Source organism: Pagrus major, chromosome 13 (assembly GCF_040436345.1).
Source record: "Pagrus major chromosome 13, Pma_NU_1.0".
In the NCBI taxonomy this organism is placed as follows: Eukaryota; Metazoa; Chordata; class Actinopteri; order Spariformes; family Sparidae; genus Pagrus; species Pagrus major.
The window spans coordinates 17786526-17800958 of NC_133227.1; the positions used below are offsets into that span (position 1 = coordinate 17786526).

General features: G+C 40.1%; 1 protein-coding gene across 1 annotated transcript in view; it reads right to left on the bottom strand.

The window, feature by feature from the left end:
- Window positions 1-14433, bottom strand: part of cblb (Cbl proto-oncogene B, E3 ubiquitin protein ligase) — a 113319-nt gene that overhangs the window by 73115 nt on the left and 25771 nt on the right. Inside the window, exon 4 of the mRNA XM_073479730.1 lies at window positions 2222-2368. Coding sequence (XP_073335831.1) covers window positions 2222-2368 — 147 coding nt within the window. The remainder of the gene's footprint in view (window positions 1-2221; window positions 2369-14433) is intronic.

Here is a 14433-nt window from a genome sequence, read left to right on the forward strand (position 1 = left end):
AGTCCAATCATAAAAGCACAGTTATCTTGCAAATTTGTGAGACAAAGAGTATTTTATCTGACAATGCATAGTTTCTGTTCACAGATAGTGTATGACAATTCATAGATAAGCTTGAACTTTTGTTCTGCTCATACTGCTGTTATTGCTTTAGATCAGATAAAACGATAAAAAGAAACAAAAAACAAAAAACATTTTAGATTACATTAAGTGATAATGAAGTCTGGTGCTATAAACTGAGCAGAGGAGTGAAGTATCGCACCAACAACTGATAGAAAATCGACATTTGATTTGACAGGGCCCTGGAAAATGAAAGTATCTGTATGTGGAACTGTGATCAGCAGCCTCATACCGCTTTTCCACCAAAATTAGTGGGTCTACATGGGTCTGTGCGGGTCAACCCTCGATTTTAGCTTCATACTGATCCCATTCCCACTTCCCTCAGGCAAGGCAGCCCGTCTGTGATTTTTATCTGAAGCGTCATGTTGTACGTACCCTAACCCTTAACAAAACCCCAGCATCTCTTTTGTTCCTTCTCTTTCTCCAGTGGCATTTTTTTCATTTCCTATAATTCTTGAATATGACAGTCCTCCATTCTTTAGTTATTTAAAAGCTTTAATAATGAAGCAGCAAAATCAGGAAATGTTGAGTTTTCAACAGCATTAACTTAACATGACGAAACATTTCTAAAAATCCCTTTCTTTCAGGTTTCCTGCCCATACATGAGTTGAGTCTCAAAACAAAGGCTTGTTCGAGGAAGAGAAGGGGATCGTCAGGGGTTGGCTACAGACACTAGACATCACCGCAGCCCCCTTCTAGGTGGGACAGGCACACTTTGGACCTATTCCAGAGAAGGTCCATGCCAGGCACGGCTTGGCTCAACTTGGAGCAGGACAACTGGTAATGGAAATACAACATGGCACAGCATGGTTTGACTCAGCATGGCCACACCTGCAGAGAGCTACCAGCTGCTGCTCTAGCAGCCCCACAGAGCTTCCTTCTATGACAACGATGCAAGGGCCTGCCTAGTGCACAAGATAACTTAGCACCAGCAGCTGTGACACAAAGTCTGTCAGCTTACTTCACAAGCAAGAGTAACAGAAACCAGGTAAGCACAGAGCTGCTTACTTTGCAAGGACTAACAAGGAGCATCCAGTTTCCTCCAACTTCTCCTGGAACTCTGGACAGCAAGGGCAGGACTATGTTGGAACCACGGCTTTCCGCAGCCTGGCTCATAAGCTAATGAACTGCCAGCATCTCTCTCTTCAAATACTAGTATCGTTGAACTGGGCCTAGATAGCATTAAGCATAGCGTAGTATGGCTAAGCACTGGACTGTTTAACTTAACTGGTTAATGGACATGTGTTGAATCTATTTTGTTTGTTCACTGTTCAGGTGTTAATGTGACCTCTGTGTAGTCAGTTTATTGGTAGTTGGCTTTGCCACACCGTTAAGTTAATGTTGGTTAAGTTATGCTTAATACAGTCTCACGGTCTTGCATGTATCTTTATCTTACATGGCACCGGTAACTCACACACACACTTTCTTAAGCCTAGCTAATTTTCTAACTACAATTACAAATACAATGTAGTGAAATTTTGAACTTTAAGATAGTAACACACATGTTGGATATACTCTATATATTATAGGCAAGGGGCGGCGTCAGGGTAGGAGGCTACAGACTTACATGTTGTCAATACTCACACTCGGTCGCTGTGAATTTACTTCAGACAATTATATGCTCTATTCACACATGTGGCTCACCTGGATTTAGGCCTAGGGAGCTAGCAGGGTGAAGTTTGGGGGATATGCAGACATTTTTGTTACACATTTATCCTCCAGGATAAATACAGAGTTACAGTGCATGTGTGAAAGGGGCTAAAGACTGGTCAAACACAGCAGCTGCTCCCAGCTGTGTGTGTGCGCATATATAGTGTGTGTGTGTGTGTGTGTGAGAGTGTTAGTATTGCTCAATCAATGCCAGTCTGATACTGTCTTGGAGTTGCTCCAACATTGGAGCATCTCTAGCTCGTCATGATATTGAAAAATAGCGTGCAGTTGTATGAACCATCAAGAAAGTGATAGTATCTGCAAGATTAAAAACAGGAATCATCCACACACAGTGACATCACAAAGAACTCCTCATTCTCATAGACTATTCAGCAGAAAGGAGAGCATCATCGCAAAGCCACAACAGAAGAAGCCAAGATGAGGTGAAGCTTACTTTTCTTCAAAAAATTTCCTCCAGAAGTCAGCAGCATCAGCTTTTGTGATCCTGAAAGTGTCCCCCTGGAAATGTCCTCCGGGAAAGATGGCTTTGATTTCAGCCAACATGTGGCTGAAGATCAGAGACAGCTTGGTCAGGTTCCTCCTGCAGAGATGAGGCCAGAAAAGATGTACAAATGGAAATCATTCAACCCTCAAGACTCCAGACATATTTGCAAAATTTGTTGACTTGATTTAATACTCTCTTAACCCCTTCACAGTGCTTCAAAGAATAAGGATGATTAACAAAGTGTTAGGCCACGCCCACTTGCACCAAAAAAATATTTTTATATTATATTTATATTTATTTTAATTAAGTGGCATGGATTTTGAGATATGCGATTTTCAGTATTTGTGGCGCCCCCTATGGGTTTTGCAAGAATTTCTTTAGTAGACTTATTTCCAACCTCAGCCTGAAAGTATGTACCTAGTTTGATGATGATCCGAGCAATGGTTCATGAGTTATGGCCCATTTATTCTAAGCCACACCTTTTGCGAAGATATTCTGATTGATAGTGTCCATGTTTTTTGACTGATCTTACTCATTTGTTATAGAATTGTGCATCTCTGTCCCACAGTGCTGTATACCAAATTTGATGTTGATTGATTAGGGCTTGAAACCTAATAATAATAATAATAAACCAGCACAATTTCAATAGGGTTCTGCCCTTCGCGTTTGAACCCTAATAATAAACCGACACAATTTCAAAAGGATTCTTGAACCCTAATAATAATAATAATAATAATAATAATAATAATAATAATAATAATAAAAATGGCACAAACTCAATAGGGTTCTAGCCCTTCTGGCAACCAATTAAAACACACTGTTACCTTGACTTCAATTATAGATTTCTCTAGGTTTGAACATAGTCAGAAAACGGGGATAATCTAAGTGTACAACTCGTATTTATATTTATTTCAATAGTATTTAAGACATATTGATGTGTAAATGTTTTCATATTGTGTTGTGTTTTGTGAACACTAAACTATTGAGTGCAAGAAGTAGCTTGATTCTGGATGTTGGATGTAGCAGCCCATTGTTTTTTTTTATGTAAATACTGCTGAAAATTCTGCACTCCTTACAATTGCATCTTGTACATATTAGTCTACATTTTTCAATTATTTATTTAAATTAATTATTTTAAATTACTAACGTAGTTGAGTTACGTCTCTTACATTATTAAAGCATGCACGTACGTACGTGTCTGTTACGTTTTAATGCAAACCACAATTTAGGTAGGTTTCAAATCTAACCAAACTGCAAGTGTACGACAAAGGTACGTTATACGTGTGTTTACAATTTTACAAGAGAACTTATCATTTTACTAATGATTAATTTAAACTTACATTTTGACTTTTGTAACCTCTGATGTAAGGCACATGAAGTGTACAATGTGCTCCTTGCTTTCACACATTCAGGACCATTTCACATCCTATTTTTTACAGCAGATATTGCAGTTCAGCATGACTGTTAAGATAACGTTTCATGTGAGCGTATAGGGAGCCTGACATAGCTCATAGTTATAAAGATCAGTTTTAACTCTAACTAGGAGCATCAAAGCAAATGTCAAATACAGATGACCAACTACACCATGTTATGTAAGTGAGCAAGATTCTCCTCCGTAAAAAAACTGTGTTCTTGGCTCATTCTCCTTGAGATGAGTCCATATGCATATTTCTGATGCACACTGCAAAGGTCATGTTGTTTTGAAAACCATGATATACTGGCAATCGACCTATTCAGTCGTTTTGGTATGAGGATGTGTTGGATGTTGCCAGGTTTCAGTAAAGATGTGGGCACAACAGTCTCTTAGCAACATTAGCAAGAAGTAGGCTAGAGGAACCATAGCTCCAAGCTGGCTTAGTTCCTTTTGCTATGAACACTCAAATGAGTATCCAATGTCTCCACAGAGATAGCAGCCTGTTCATTTTCAAGTAAATCTTCTTACATTTAAGGGTTAAGTTTTCAAACACTGGCTGAACAGCACAGAACTGAATCATTATTCTTGAATTGGGTGAGACTTTATCAAATATTTCACTTCCTTATTTGGGATCCCATCAATCCCATCTATATAAGGTACAAATATTAGTTTTCATTAAAATGTAATTAACAAAACAGAGTTGACTACTGCCACAGAAAAAATAAATAAAGACTTGAATTTTCGGAACAATGTGGTCAAATCTTTTTCACATAAATCAGACTGTGATGTTAGTTGTGAGATTAGTGCTGAGATTATGCTGAAATATGGATAGTACAGTTTAATCTTACCGCTCAGCCGCAACATAAATTAGCAATACTCCTAATATTCCTTTTTTTTAGCTCATGTGGAGTATTGGTGAGGTGTCTGCTGTTAGATGCAGCATATTTATACAAATGGTTTGTATTAGAAGAATATATTGGAATGTTAGTTGCTGTTTGGGCCTTCCTGACTTGGAGGTTATTTGGTTAGGGGTACCAGAATGCTGACATGATGGTGCTGCTGTCAAGATAACATATACCAGATTTTAGATTAAGGTGGTGAAGAGCAATATGGTGGGGCACTTTAGAAGAGGCGCCTCTCTTCTTATCTGTCCCTCTCTTAATGTGAACCATATGTTATAACTAAGTTTTTGACCAAAACAAGCTCGGTATATAAGGAGCTGTCTGCATATTTTCGTCAGAGTTTCATTATTCGGCTGGAGGCTCTCCAAGTAACGTGTTACTTGATTACGATACTGAACTTATTGTAATAAATTTGTTATACAACTAAGACAGTGTCGGCGGAGTTTTTCTTCAAACATCTTCAACTGCATCGCCACATAATATACGACATTGGTAATTCTCATTTCCCTCTCCCCTGGGACAGGTATTTGCCTGCAGGCATTTGCCTGCAGTGAGATCAGTATGTAGGCTCGTAAGCACTCTGGGTGACTTTGCCCAAGGTGTGAATATGTGGGAAATAGACAGCACACTGGCTGTGGGGTGCTGATAACAAGCTTTGTGTGTGTTTGTGTGTGTGTGTGTGTGTGTGTGTGTGTGTGTGTGTGTGTGTGTGTGTTTGTGTGGGTGTGTGTGTGTGTGTGTGTGGCGTACCTTGAGCACATCATCCAATTTTTTATTTTTCTTCCAAATCCACACAAAAAAGGCAAGGTTTTTTTTTTATCAAACCCCTGTGATTCACAGGTGTTCGTGTGTGGAGTAACAGGAGTGTGTGTTGTGCCATTTTTTTAAATATCACTTCAAATCTAACATGATCAACTGCTCATACAGTATATGTCATTTTGTGCTGACAGTGTAATACCAACAAAGCAAACAACAAGCCCTGGGTCACCAGAGAGCTGAAACACTATCTCAACCTTAAAAAAAATGGCATTTATACAGGGAGACAAAAAAAAAGAGTCAACGAGCTAAAAAGGGAGCTGAAACACATAAGACCAAGCTGGCCAAGCTCTGCTACAAAATTAAGATGGAGCAGAGGTTCACCAGGGGAAAGGCGAGGGATGCATGGCGGAGTCTCAACACCATGATGGGCATAGCACCAGAGACCAGCTGAGATACAGTGCCCCGACCCTGCCACCTTTGCAGAGAAGCTCAACACCTTCTATGCAAGGTTCAAGAGCACTGACACTACAGAGGATTGGATCCCAACCAACACCAGCTACGTACCTGCACCAATCAGTGTGGAGTGGAGGATCATCTCCATCCTCTCTACGCTACATCCAAAAAAAGGCCTGGATCGGATGTGCTCAAGGGCCATGTGGGCCATGAGGGAATGTGCGGCCCAGCTGGGCCATGCGGTGGCTCAGCTTTTCCAGCTGTTCATAACATCCGGCTTTGTCCAGAGGGCATGGAAGGAGACAACCATCATCCCTGTTCCCAAAAAGCCTCATGCCAAAGCCATGAACTATTTTAGACCTGTGGTACTCACCTCCATCCTCTGCAAGTGTATGGAGCAGATGGTCGCTGAGGAGCTTAGAACCATAGTGGGCGAGAGCTTGGACCCGGTGCAGTTCACCCGCAAAGCAAAACAGGGAGTTGAAGGCACCACCCTGACCCTCCTGGACACAGTGGCAAGGCACCTTGACTCTCCAATCTCATATGTTAGGCCCTAATTTATGGATTTCTCATCTGCTTTTAATACAGTAAACACAAACACACTTCTGCACCAACTCCAAGGACTAGAAGTCATCACACCACTGGTTTTATGGACAAAGGATTTTTAAAAGGACAGACCCCAATATGTTAAAGTTAATGGTTTTAAATCAAGCAACATTGTTTTAAATACTGGGTTCCGACAGGTCTCGTCACCCATCGTCTTCTTCATAAACACAAATGAAGCAACCTAAAATAGCAACAGACTGACCCTCTTTAAATATGCGGATGACATGGCCTTGGTGGTGTGCTGACAGATGAGCGCTCCCTGTTCACATATGTATCTGGACACCATGGCCCTCTGGTTCCAGAAGAGCTCACTGGAACTAAAGATCTCTAAAAACAAGGAGCTGTGCTGCGGGGGGCAGCGGGCACATGACACCTCCCACCCTCTCTCTGGGCCACTCAAGCTGGAGGGGCAGGTGGTGGAACAGGTCCATGTCTTTGTGTACCTGGACACTGACATCGACCACCACCAGTCCTTCACACAAGAGGTGTCTACAAGAAGGCCCAACAGCGCATGTTTCTCCTCAGGAGGCTGAAAAGTTTTAATGTCAGACAGGACATTTTAACAACAGTATACCAGTTACTCATTGAATCCGTCCTTACATATTACATTGCATCTTGGTACAACCTTCTCACTGAAAAAAGCAAGAAAATACTCACCAGAATTATCAAACATGTAGCTAAGATCACCAGCACAACTCAAATCCAACTTTCAGAACTTTACAGTCGTGCAGTAGAAAGAAATGCAGTTTCCAGTAATTTGTCAATTGTGGGAAGAACCAAAACATGTGTGTAAGATCTGCTGGTGAATTATGACATCTATTACAGATATCCACTACATTTGAGTACATTTTTAAAGGTTTGGAGTTAAGAGTAGTGTAGGCGATGCAGTATCTTGAATTGTAATATATTTAACTGTGCACACAATGAACTTTTATTGACCCTAATTAGGGCTTGGTTCCAAAATGAATCTCGTATGCTTACATAAAGTTCTTTTTCCCAATCCACTTTGATTTTGACAATGTTAGTCTCAGCAATTGAGTTGATAATTTGAAATATTTGGGATACAAATCCCTTTACCTTTGGTGGTGTGTTCAGGATTGCCTCATATGCTGAGTCTAACATTAAATTGGGAATGTTTGAGTTGTAATAGGGCTGCTCGATTATGGAAAAAATCATAATCACGATTATTTTGGTCAATATTGAAATCACGATAATTTAAATGATTATTTTTGAGTTTGGAAACATGATGCATTTATTCAGCATTTCTCTCAAAAAAATACACAAAATGTTCAAATCGAAAAATACAAAATGTTCAAATCGAAAATAATGTACAAATATGTATCCAACTGTTCTGCAATTTCTATAAAACATTTAATGAATAAAATAAATACACTTAGAAAATCAAATAAGACAAACGATAGGGTGCATATCTTTAGCTAAAAAGTATCCAATGGCAGCTGTTATTTTCTTGTGCCTGTCTGAATTTGACGGATAAGGAGTCGCATTATACAGTGTGTCTGAGATCGATGTCTGACGCGCAGTATTGGCGAACCGAACCAGTGTGAACGGATAAGCCGGCGGCACGGAGCGAGGGTGTGTCGATCTGATTGTGTTCACTGTCTGATAACTGAACATGTCCTTCACTCAACAAAATAGAGAAATGTCCCACAAAGCAACGATACAGGACCAAACAACAGTAACGTAGTAATTGGTCGTGTCTTTGGCAACTTATATGAGGAAGAAAATACCGCAGTTATACGTGAAGTGTCTGTACGACCGACTCTTCGACACATTTCTGCCTGAAAAACAGCGTCTGTCCCCGGCAAAAAACTTAAACTCACCTCACTCAAGTGTTTGTCGTGGTGATTCAGCCCTCCCGACCGAGACTTAGTGAACTTTCCCCCAGAAAACAGCATCCCTCCCCATGAGTGACAGAGTCAGACAGCATCCTGTTGACTGATGGCGATTATGTAATTATGTAATTTAGAGAAAAACGTAACTTGAGTGAGTGCCAGTCAGCAGGGCCGCGTTGAATGCTTTGGGGGAGGGACACTGTTGCCAACTCCTCAGTAAGGAAAGTCGCTATTGGCTCTCCTAAAAGTTGCTAGAAGTCGCTAAATGATGTCATCACCTAATTTGCATAACTGGCCATGTGCATTTAATTGTAATGGACGCTGTAGGAGAGAGGAATAATGTTGTGGGAGAGATAAAAAAAAACATCCTTAATATGTTTAGAACTACAAATGAACTTATTTTAGTGCAGTGATTTATTTTGGACAAAGAACATTTTACATTTACGACTCCAGCCCTGACTGTAAGCCAGGGTGGGATAAGCCAGCGGTGGCTTCGCACATGCGCGACTCGCAGTCTGGACGCGAGGGGTGAACGTCTCCTGCTCTGACTGCAGCTGGGAGGGACTGTTGCGCGAGGACTGGGCCGCCTGTGAGTGCTTTGGGACGGTCCCACAGCAGCACCCGCTGCTTGTTGAATGATACGTGCTTTCACGTCAGAGTCTCCACAAGTCTCCAAATACACCAGAAAAAAGTCCCTAGATTTGTCGCTAGTCGCTTTTTTGAAAAAGACTCGCTAGAGGGGTCTGAAAACTCGCTAAATATAGCGACAAAGTCGCTAGGTTGGCAACACTGGTGTAGGAACATATGCCCATCGCCTCTGCATTACATTGAGGCCCTGTTGTTCTTGTTAACCCCTTTCATCTGGATGAAGACGATTTACAGGCTACAGGGGTGCCATCTTATCTCCTGGCAGAGAGGACAGTGCTTTCCTGGACCATAAAGACTTCAAATGAGGACAGTTTTAATTAATTTACAACTAAACTCCCATTTCTGAACTCTCTTTCCCCTTTGAACAGAAATTCTTCACACAGGTCATGTTGAGTCCTCTGCCAGTTCACCGGGAGGGACGAACGAACTGGTCATCAGAAGGTGTCAATACAGAGTCTTTACATGTGTAAATTGAGTAACACATCAAATGGCTTTCTTCCCCTTTGGTTTACTGTATTTCTCTCCCCCTTCTGTCTCTCTCTTCCTCTCTAAACTTCTAATCCACACGTTAGGAGAGAGAACACTGGAAACCTTTTTACCATTTGTTATTGTGATACTCCCGTCTGTTATTTACGACGCATCTGGTTTCACAGATAGTTGAGACATTCCATTCAAATGGCCTCTGTATTCTTCCAGATTTCAGACCATTTCTAATTAACCATTAAGTCAGTATCTCACAATCTTATTTCTAACACATTAAGAAACAGTAAGAGAAGTTCATGAAACTGATCTTTTTCCCGTTTCTCTACGATTAAGATTGACTGAAATCAAGTTTTAATGTTTAATCTGTACTGTGTTCGGTGGAACCACAGCACCTCCTGATGGTGAGTCCTGGTACAGTTGGACGAGAAATATTCTGTTTAATATGTTCATGGTTATAACCATTAAATGTCTCTGATATGTCTTTGTTTAACAAGTATTAAGCTGAAATATGTGTAATTAATGTTTAATCACGTCCTAATCCTTTTCATGATAGACAAAGTACATCTATTGAGCCATGGTGAGAAACTGTGAAAGGTGAAGCACGGTTTTGAAACGTTTAAAACTATAAGTTTAGTTTAGTGAGTTTCTGTGAATCTTCACACCTCCACTAAATCTTGGAGACAAAAGCCGGTAAGCCCCTCCTAGACACGCCTCGATGTGCAAATAATAAAACGGAGAGATCACGTCTCTCGAGTTAGTTCAGTTTGTCAGTTTTTCAGTTTTTAGTTGTTTTTAGTTTGAATTTTTGTTTTTAGTTTAAGTTTTGTTTTAAAGTTTCTTTTGTAACTTATTTTGAAGCTCTTTACTTTACTTTGAAACACGCTCCAAGACAGCGATCTCATCAGAAGTGCTCACGCGTTGATTTTTCTCACTTTGATATTTTTCGCAGTATTGATTAGCTTCTTTTATTAAGTTTGTACCAGAACAAAGTTCTGTTTTAATTTGTTTTATACAGTTAAGTATCGTAACCTGCTTTTGAAGAAGTGAACTTAATTTAGATTATCTTGCATTAACTAACAACGGAAGATCTGCCTGATCAACGTATCATCCTCGGTTATTTTATTCAAGAAGTTAAACTTAGTTTACAAAGTCAGAGCCTGAGAACCACTCGAAGAAACGAAGGAGAACATCCTTATCACAATCATCATCACGACACTACAGCAACTTGCTGTGTCCGAGACCGTGCAAGCGGTTTCCAACGAAAGACTCTGACAAGCCCCCATCGCTCTCTAGCGGTACCATCCCGCTGGGCATTGAGCCAAGATCTGCACCGAGTCGGTACGGGACCAGCTGCCCTCTTCCTAAGACAACGGACCGAGGTGCCCAACCGCCCGATACCGGACGAGCTGACCCTCGGGCATTGGACCGGGACTGCCAGCTAGAGCCGCAAATCACCCGAGGGAATCCGCTGCCGCGGACTCCGCAACTCTGCTGAGAAAGTAGGCTCTCCATCACTCACAACAGCTGGATTCACACATGATACATGAGATGGTGTATATGGCTCTGATTCTGATCTTTTAGCTTAAGAGAAATTCGGTTAGGGTCTCGTTAGTAATAAAAATTACTCCCGTAATCTTTAAATGCTTCACCCTAACTCGTGATCTCACCATCAGCCCATATTCCACTAATAACCCATTACTTAGTTATTTCACTTTTCCTGTTACCTGTTGTTATTCATTTAAATTACCATTTCATTTATTTAACCTGAATTATTTAGTCAATAAACATATTTAACCATATGTCGTTGTCTGTGCAGGTTTGTTTTTAATGTGGAGAACCGATGGATATGTGTAGAATTCACTACTTCATTTATGAGATTGAATAAATTGATCTGAAATTGATTAGAATTGATACAAGTTAAACTTGTCCAGTCGAATTTGATTAATTGCCTCCGGATTATTCAAATAGACAAAACAACGGAGGTGGTGCCCCATTAACGAGTGTTTTATTAATCGCCAGTGATTAATAAATTACATTTATTATTAGTGTATCTCCTACACTGGGGAGGGACTGAATTGCGCATGCGCGTCTCTTTCAGAAAATCTCTAGGCTTACTGTACAATGAAAAATGCCAAATAAATCGTTTCAATTCGATTCTATTAGTTTGGAGATCGTTTGACCCAAAAATCGAAATCACGATCAAAATTTGATTAATTGCACAGCTCTAGGTTGTAAGATTTAGCAAAATGTCGTACTTGGAAATAGCGGAACAGGTGGGCTTGAGGGATGTTATATCTCTCAAATATATCCCTGGAATTTCCAAAAACACCACCAATGTATAATTGACCAATGTTGGAAATGCCATTTTAAAGCCATAGAGAGAATGCAGAATCTAGTCTGGGTGGGGGGAAAAGGTGATTATCATGAATGGGAGTTAGAGCAGATAAGTCTGTGAAGCCAAATTTTGTACGGAACTGTGCCAGAATCTTCAATGTTGTAATTACTACAGGGTTAGATGAATATTGTCTTGGGGAGAGGGGTAGTTTAGGAGTCATCAACACTAGAAGGGAAGAAGAGGGGCAAGATTTAGCTTCATTTAGACACCAACTTTCTTGAGGGAGCTTAATCCAGTATATTATTTTCTGTAAATTTGACGCCCAGTAGTAATATCTGAAATTAGGAAGAGAGTCCACCTTGAGATTGGTGTCTTTGAAGCATCACTTTACTTATCCTTGGTTGTTCATCACCCCATAAAAAACCTGTAATATGCTTATCTAAAGCAGTAAAAAAAGAGTTTAGGCAATAACACTGGCAGACATTGAAACAAATATAAGAAACGTGGTAAAACATTCATCTTAATAGAGTTAACTCTGCCTGTTTAATGAAACATGGATGGTTTTCCACCTATCAAAGTCTGTCTTCATCTTATTAATCAAAGGAGAAAAATTCCTATCATACAAGCTTTCGAATTTACGAGTTATATAGATACCCAGGTATTTAAATTCAGAATTACAATTACGAAAAGGCAGTTGTATTTCTGGACTCTGGATGTCGCCACTTCAGGACACTTGGATTGCAGTGGACGAGCAGTATGGAGGAATATTACAAAGTTTTTGTGTAGTTTTATGGACCTTTTCGTCTCGGACACCATTGACGCCCGTTATATGGATTTTTGCTGCAGGACGGTACCCCTGCAGGTCTCCAGCTGCACTTTGAGGAATAAGAAACTACACCGGATTTCTCATCAGCATGAGGGTGAGTCGATAATGACTGAATTTCGTTCTAGAGTGAGGCAAATAAGGCAAATAATAAGGGACTTAAAGGGCAGCGTTGACGGGTACCTCTGTATAAATTAAAATATTCTGAGTTTGATCGATTGGTAATGACAGAGGCCCTAGGTGAGGAGTAAAGGAGTTTTACCCATGACACAAATTTAGGACAGAAGCCAAACCTCTCCAAAATCCTAAATAGGTATGGCCATTCCACCCTATCAAATGCCTTTTCTGCATCTAGAGAGGTAACCATCTCTGGAACCTCTCCAGATCCAGGGGGGTAGATAACATTCAACAGGCGACAGATATTACTGAAGGAATGGCGATTCCTTATGAAACCAGTTTGGTCATCAGATATTACCTGGTGAATAACTGTGTCCAGACGTATAGCTAGGACCTGTGCCAATATTTTATAGTCTACATTAAGAAGGGATATTGGTAGGTAAGATCCACATTCATTTGCATCCTTTCCTTTTTTAACAATAGAGTAATTGATGCATTTGTAAGGGTTTGTGGCAGGGAACCTTGGATTAAAGAGTCATTAAACATATAAAGCAAAAGTGGTACCAGTTTATCTGAAAATTTCTTGAAAAATTCGATGGGAAAACCATCAGGCCCAGGTGCTCTGCCGCTTTGCATAGCTTTAATTGATCCCAGTATCTCGCCTAAATTCAATGGCTGGTCTAGTTTCCTTTCTTGGTCATTATCAATATTAGGGAATGCAAGACCCTCAAGGAACTTTTCCATGTCTGTGTTATTGGGTGGACTGACTGATATAAGTTAGAGTAAGTCTTTGAAGGTATCAATTATTTCAGATGGAATTACTGTCAGATCATTAGACATTTTTTTAATTTGTGATATATGTTGAGAGGCAGATTTAACTTTAAGTTGGTGAGCTAGTAACCTTCCTGCTTTCTCACCATGTCCATAATGAATACACGAGCCCTTAGTAGTTGTTTTTCAACTTTGCCTGTTGACAGCAAGTCATGCTCCTTTTGTAAATCCTCTGTTTGGAGAGTACTGGAGATGGTGTCACTGAGTTTTGTAAATCTAAATCTCTGATCGATTTTATAAGCTGATCTGCGTAGTTTATTTTGTAAAGAAGAAAAAGCTATAATTTCCCCCCTAATGACAACTTTAAGAGATTCCCAAAGAAGGGATGGGGATACATTGTCTTTTTGGTTGTTTATGAGGAACTCATCGATAACTCTATTTATCAAATCACAAAAGCTTTTATCCCCAATCAGAAGAGAGTTGAACCTCCATAGGGGGCGGGATGTCTGTAAGAGATTAAATGATACGTCTAGAATTAGTATTCTGTAGTAGCCACAGATTGGAGGAGAGTTTTATCAATAAAATAATAATCTATTCGAGAATAGGACTGCTGAGTATGTGAGTAAAAAGAGAATGCTTTACCGGTGGGGTTCTGAAACCTCCAGGGATCAATACATCCAATCTGATCCATAAAAGCCGACAAGGTTTTCGCCATTTTTGAAGGGAGGTTTTAAAGTAGGGTTTGATCTATCCAGACTGGGATTGATTAGGCAATTCAGATCTCCTCCAAATATTAAATAATAAGAGTTTAGAGTAGGAATGTTGGAGATAATTTTCTTTATAAAGTCTGCATCATCCCAGTTAGGAGCATAAACATTAACAAGTATCACTGGTGTATGAAAGAGTAAACCTGAGATTATAATATAATGGCCATTTGGATCTGAGATTATGTCTGCTGCAGCAAATTTTACTTTTTTATGGAGAAGAATGGCCACCC